Source organism: Solanum tuberosum, unplaced genomic scaffold (genome assembly GCF_000226075.1).
Source record: "Solanum tuberosum cultivar DM 1-3 516 R44 unplaced genomic scaffold, SolTub_3.0 scf00235, whole genome shotgun sequence".
Taxonomy (NCBI): Eukaryota; Viridiplantae; Streptophyta; class Magnoliopsida; order Solanales; family Solanaceae; genus Solanum; species Solanum tuberosum.
This window is the reverse complement of record NW_006239159.1, coordinates 853895-859918: the sequence shown is the minus strand read 5'-3', so window position 1 is coordinate 859918 and position 6024 is coordinate 853895. Positions and strand designations below refer to the sequence as shown.

General features: G+C 35.7%; 1 protein-coding gene across 2 annotated transcripts; it reads right to left on the bottom strand.

Moving 5' to 3' along the window:
* Window positions 1-707: 707 nt before the first annotated feature.
* On the bottom strand, window positions 708-5821 carry LOC102582108 (putative disease resistance protein RGA3). 2 transcript variants are annotated; one of them, XM_006356841.2, is made up of 3 exons: window positions 1888-5821; window positions 1185-1320; window positions 708-910 (listed from the first exon to the last, which is right to left on the bottom strand). In XM_006356841.2, the coding sequence occupies exon 1, from the start codon at window positions 5715-5717 to the stop codon at window positions 1953-1955; it is 3765 nt and encodes a 1254-aa protein (XP_006356903.1). In that variant the 5' UTR covers window positions 5718-5821; the 3' UTR covers window positions 708-910; window positions 1185-1320; window positions 1888-1952. The 2 variants fall into 2 exon arrangements, with proteins under 2 accessions (XP_006356903.1, XP_015168659.1); XM_015313173.1 differs by having other exon boundaries at window positions 708-897.
* Between the last annotated feature and the right edge of the window lie 203 nt (window positions 5822-6024).

Below are 6024 nucleotides of genomic sequence, written 5' to 3'. Positions count from 1 at the left end.
TTTTTATCTTGTATTTAAATTAAGTTAATACACATTTGTTTACCTTGTATCGAAACTTTTTTTTTTACTTACATTCATTGTTTTTTCTCTTTTATTTTTTTATTGAGTTTATTTTCTTTGTCTTTCGTTTTGATTTGATTTCAAATTTTCTTGTATTTAAAATAAGTTAATTTTGAACGGATATCATAATAAGTGAAGAAAATCAAATAAAACATTAAAATTAAAATTGTTTTTTTAAAAAAATACACATAATTTATTAAAAATAATTAAAACTGAAAAGATAATAAATTAATTTAAAAAAATTAAAGTGAAAAGAATATATATATAAGTTTTATTATGGAAAAATGTACAAGTACCCCTAGACTATGACCGAAATTCCCGAGACACACCTTGACTAAACTAAGGTCTTATTTTATTATGTAGATATGTGTATGCCAAATCAATAGAAAATTCCAGATATGTGCTTGGGTGGATGACATGTGACACGAGAGTGGTATTTTTAAATTACTTAATAAAGTAGATGAGTGTTTTTAAAACTGTTTGTTGTTTTAAGGATGTTTTCAATATTTATGTGTATAAAAAATATTATAACAAAGCGCATGATTTATTTCTCAGTTATTAAGATAGATAAAGAGATGTTAATAAGAATGATGAACCTATCATTTGTTGTCAAACTCCACGCAGCAAATTGATTATCAAGCTTGATATTCACTTAGCTCTTTTATTCAGGTCATTAGAGATATAGTAGTAAGTAATTGAATCACAGTACAATTTCATATTGGTGAAAGAAACTGTTACACAGTTGTTACGCTACATGTCTTACCCACCCATATATCTTATAATTACCTGTTGACCATATATACTTTTGTGTCTGTGTTTGGACTGTTATGCATGTACCTGGAAACAGAAGCTATTTAAAGTATTAGCAATTGTGTTTTTGTTCAAATCAAGAAGAAGACAACAATGCTTTTGCACTAGCAGTTCATCAGCTCTAATAAATATGTTGTTCAAACCAGAAGGGCTGAGATAACTGCAAATGTAAAACTAGTGAGCACAATTATGTGCATGCAGGTTTTTCCAGAAAGCTAATTTATGATAGATTTTTAAATTTTGGAAGCATTCATTCATCCAACTTAAAGCGAGCTATGTCCAAATGCCTACTAAGATGACGACTGGTTACTTACTGACAGCATGAAGTGAAACCAAGAGAACTTCTCCAGGGACCATAACCAACAACTTCTGGATCTCCATAACTGATCCAGTTGCAATTCCTACCCCATTAAGCATAGATTTTCTGTCATCTTTGATAGCTTCCTCACACTACATTACATTGATTGACAGCTTTTGATTAGTTCAATCTCTTTAGACTTTTTGAAACAAGATAAAATTAAAGTTCCTCTGCTATGCTGTGAAGGAACATGATGAGGATCGTTTAATTTGGCAACTTGAGGGCCACAAGAAAACTTGCTTGGAGTGTTAATTAAACCTCCCTATGATTAGAATAAAGTAATGCACCAACATGATGCTAGATAAATTAGTGTTTCGTTTATTAAAAGTAGTTTCTAACTATTTCATTTTCCTTTTGGAAGTGCATAATCTGCTTCATTATTGAGTTTATGTCAAATATGATATTCAATGTTTACCTGAGAAAATAATGCAGCAGGTCTATGATAAAATTTTATGGAACATTGACAAGTAAATAGACGAACGACCTTTCCAAATGTAAAATCAATTATTCTTCATGATAAATTGTATCAGAATCAGAGTTTTAATATATAATTAAATAACACAAGAGATGCAAAGAATATGAATTAGCATATACATAGTTGGGGATTCAAATGAACAGGAGGTAGGAATTAATTAAATTAGCCAAAGATACAAGATTACCAGATATCATCTATCAAAAGGAGGAAAAACAGAAGGAAGTCTGCATCTAGTTGTTGCTCTTCACCTTATTTCTTCCTCCGTTTTTTTTCTTTTTTTGTGAGAGTTGGAGATGGTAACACTTCATAAGTAGCCTCGGATGTGATTTGTTTACCATCAACTTTGATTTGGTTTATATGAGAAATTTTAGACCATTCAGAATTAGAGCCACTCAAAGAAGAGCATCTTTCACTCAATAAAGGGCAATTGTAAATCTCCACTTCTCTTAGTTTGACAAGGCATTTTGTGGCTTCAATGGAGGGAAGAAAACTCACTTTTTCACACCAGTATAGGCCCAATCGTTCTAGGGAAGACATGTTTTTTATCCATTCAGGCACAGCTTCAAATCCAAAATCATAAAGATGTAGTTCTGCTAAAGAAGAAAGACTTTGAAGCCATGCAGGCAGAGAGTCCCAATGAGGTCGCCCAAAAAGTGTTAAACTTCTAAGAGAGAAAAGTTGCAAGTTTTCCTCATGTATCTCACTGTTAGGAGCGTCTTCGTAATCAAGAATCGGAAATGAAGTGAGATCCTCTGAAAATGGACCAATTCTTAAGTAGTTTAAGCAAGAAAGAGAATGAAGCCCCTTGGGGAGACAAGTCAGCTGTGGGCAATCAACAATTCTCAAGGATAAAAGGGAATGCAACTGTTTCAAATTAGGAAAGGAGGTTAAATTAACACAGTTTTCTATGCTCAAAGACTTCAGAGACATGCAGGACAGCAGCATTTCATTTGGCAGAGAAGCCAACTCGTCACAGTAGCTGATTCTCAGTTCTTCCAGAGTCGTCAGGCCTTCCAAGCTTGGGATTGACGTAATTTTTGGACATCTAGATATCCACAGCATTGCAAGAGACTGAAGAGTTTGTAGATCATCAGGTAACGTGCTAAGATTAGTGCACTCTTTGATATCCAACACACGAAGAAAGGAACCAAAACCTCTCACACGTGGAACAACATGCACCAAATTAGGACATTTATATATAGCTAGATATACCAGATTCTTAACATTGTTAAGAAGATTGTCCGGAAGGCAAGCAAGCTCCAGCAACCCATCAATATGTAGGAATGTAAGACCTGATGAGTTATCACTACTGCATATATTTTCCAACGGCTGGTAACTGCTAACATTTGAAATCCTCAATTCCTCCAGGCTGGGGAAAGAACATGGAGTGGTAGTTAATTGTGAACAGTTGTGTATTTCTATTTCCTCCAAGTGAGGGAACACCTTCTCTGTTGTCACCTCTTCTGGTTCAGTCCACTCAACTAAGTTGGGCATGTTGCAGAAAACGAGTCTCTTTAGTGATCTGAATGATGCGATATTCGTATTATCACCTTGATAGGTTCTTGATCTGAGAAAGTCTCTACCATAAAAGGAACGATTTATGGTTTTCAAATTATCCAGTCCAGTGAGGTCTAGATATTTGAGATGCGGTAGGTGCCCAAGCATTGGTAGTTCTTCACACTTTCTACAGCCTTTTAATTTGATCTCCACCAGATTGTCAAGTCCCAGTAAGTGCCCCTCAATAGTACTGACCATCATTGTCATAATCCATGTGGGTAACTTGTCACCCATGAAGTTCTGGACTGTCAAGCTTTTCAAATTTGGATGAGGTTCAAGGCCTCCCAAGACAGAATCATCATTGACTGTGTCTTGCCTCCCACTGCTCCATTGAAATATTAACTTATAAATATTTTCCTTTCTACACAGATCTGCACTTCGAGCTTCTTGCTGGTTAGTTACTTTCTCAAGATTTCTTATTTCAAGATCACCTCCAAGTTCCTTCAAAAATCCAATCTCACCAATTTGCTGACCATCAGCATAACCAACATTGAAGAATTGCAATGTTTGCAGACAAGTTAATTGTCCCATCTTGAATGGCATTAGACAAGTTGCATCGAATGAATAATAGTGTAGGTGTCTCAAGTTTTTCAACTTGCTCAACTGACTCGGAATACTCTCAAGAAAGTCACATCCATTTAATCTTAAAGTCTGTAGATTAAAAAGCATGCAAAGTGAATCTGCTAAAGCTCGAATTTTGGTGCCTGATAGATCAAGATATCTTAAATGTATTAGCTTGCTGATTGATGAGGGTACCTCAGCAACGTCAACACCATGGAAACTTAATACACGCAAATACTTGAAGTTTGATAACATGCTCCCAGAAACATTATCTGCTAAAAACAAGGTGCGTAAAGATCTTGCTCTTTCCTTGACAACTGAAGGCATTGATTCCCTTAAGGACTTCATTGAAAGATATCGAACATGTGGATGGCCATCTTCAGTACTGCACCCTATATTAAATCCTTCATATCTCGAAATTGATTGAGCAAGAGCATGAACATGGCTGTGCATCTTACAATGGGTAATGTTACCATAGTCATCTCTTTTCACATCCTGTAATAGGGAATTTTGCAACAAAATGTTGAAGAACTCATTTCCCAAGCTTTCCATTTTCAAATGATCTCCTTGGCTTAGTTGGAGAAATCCTTCAGCCATCCATAATTGTACCAGTTGATCCTTTTCAATGTCATGATCCCGACTGAAAATTGAACAATAGGCGAAACACTTCTTAACAGATGTTGATGGCAAATGATCAAAACTCAGCTTCAGCACTTGCAAGACTGCATTTTCATCCCCGTTTAAGTTCCAGAGGCCATTTCTCAAAACTAATGACCACTCACTGGTTTCTTTCGTGAGACGCAACATTCCTCCAAGCAAGTTAGCTGCTAAAGGCAAACCACTACACTTGTGCGCAATTTGTTTACCAATTGGTACCAATTCCATTGGCACATCTCCTTCTGGAAATGCTCTTTCTTTGAACACAGACCAACAGTCATCTTCTGATAATTTCTCCAAGAAATGAAGATGATGCGTTGCTACTATGGATGCCACTCGTTCACTTCGAGTAGTCACAATAATGGCATTTCCCTTTGTTGCATTAATGCCAACTAAGGACCTTTTAAAATCATCCCACTCCTCAAGCTTTTCATTCCAAACATCATCGAGAACGAGCAAGTATTTTCTGCCACCTAGTTCCTTGTGAAGTATTTGAAGTAAAGCATTCCTACTTTGCACATCAATACTTCTCTGTGTTAATGATTCTAAAACCAGTCTAATAATTTTGTTCACATCAAAATTCTCAGATACACAGACCCATATTCTCTCATCAAAATATCTAACTATTTGTTCATCGTTGTATATCAATCGAGCCAATGTAGTTTTACCTAGCCCACCCATGCCTACTATAGGGAAAACTGCAACTACTTGGTTGGTTTGACAAATTAGGGATTCAACCATTGTTGAAACATCATCCTCCCTTCCAACAATATTGGAATCACCATGGAAACAGTCAGTCTCCTTATGGTTGATATGATTAATTCCATCCTCAACTCCCCTTGGGATAGCAAAGTCATTGGCTTCCTCATTAATCATTTTCAGGTTCACAATGATCTCCCTGATTTTGGCCCTCATTTTACAAGAAAGTGGATTTGGTAGTGATAAAACAAAACATACCTTCCACTCACTTTTCTTGAGTGTTGTGTGATTGAGCTCATCCAACAAATTATCAGCATCATAAGCTAAATCTTCAAGTTTCTTCAGCCAAAGCTTCACTGCTTGGTCCTTTCTCTGTTGCCTCTCAGCATCATGTAAAACTGCTCTAGCCATAGCTAAACATCTCCTCAGATTTTCCAATTCTTTCTTGGAACCCCATAAATGACTATTACAATTTGTTGCAAGCAAAAGTAACTTTTGAAGTAAAACCTCAACTGAAGCACTTAGCAGCACTTCTGCCATTTTTTTCAGATAGTGTTATTTGCAGCAGAGCAACCAAAAATTGTCTTGTGGAAAAACATAACAGTATCAACAAAGACTTAAAAGAGTCTTTAGTCAACACATAGAGCCGCCAGACGATCTGGGCCTCATTTTCCCAAATAGCCACCCACTTTCATATTTTATTCTCTTATAAAAAAGATATTCCCTCCTCCGTCTAATAACAGTTGTCCATTATACTAAAAATAATTATCCAACAAAACTTGTCCAATTTAGAATATCAAAAGATAATTTAACTTTTGTGTCTATTTTATTACCCTTGTCATTAAAT

Bases quoted from the DNA above. Each gene is read 5' to 3' on its own strand.
- LOC102582108 (XM_006356841.2), bottom strand. From the start codon at position 5,717: ATGGCAGAAGTGCTGCTAAGTGCTTCAGTTGAGGTTTTACTTCAAAAG.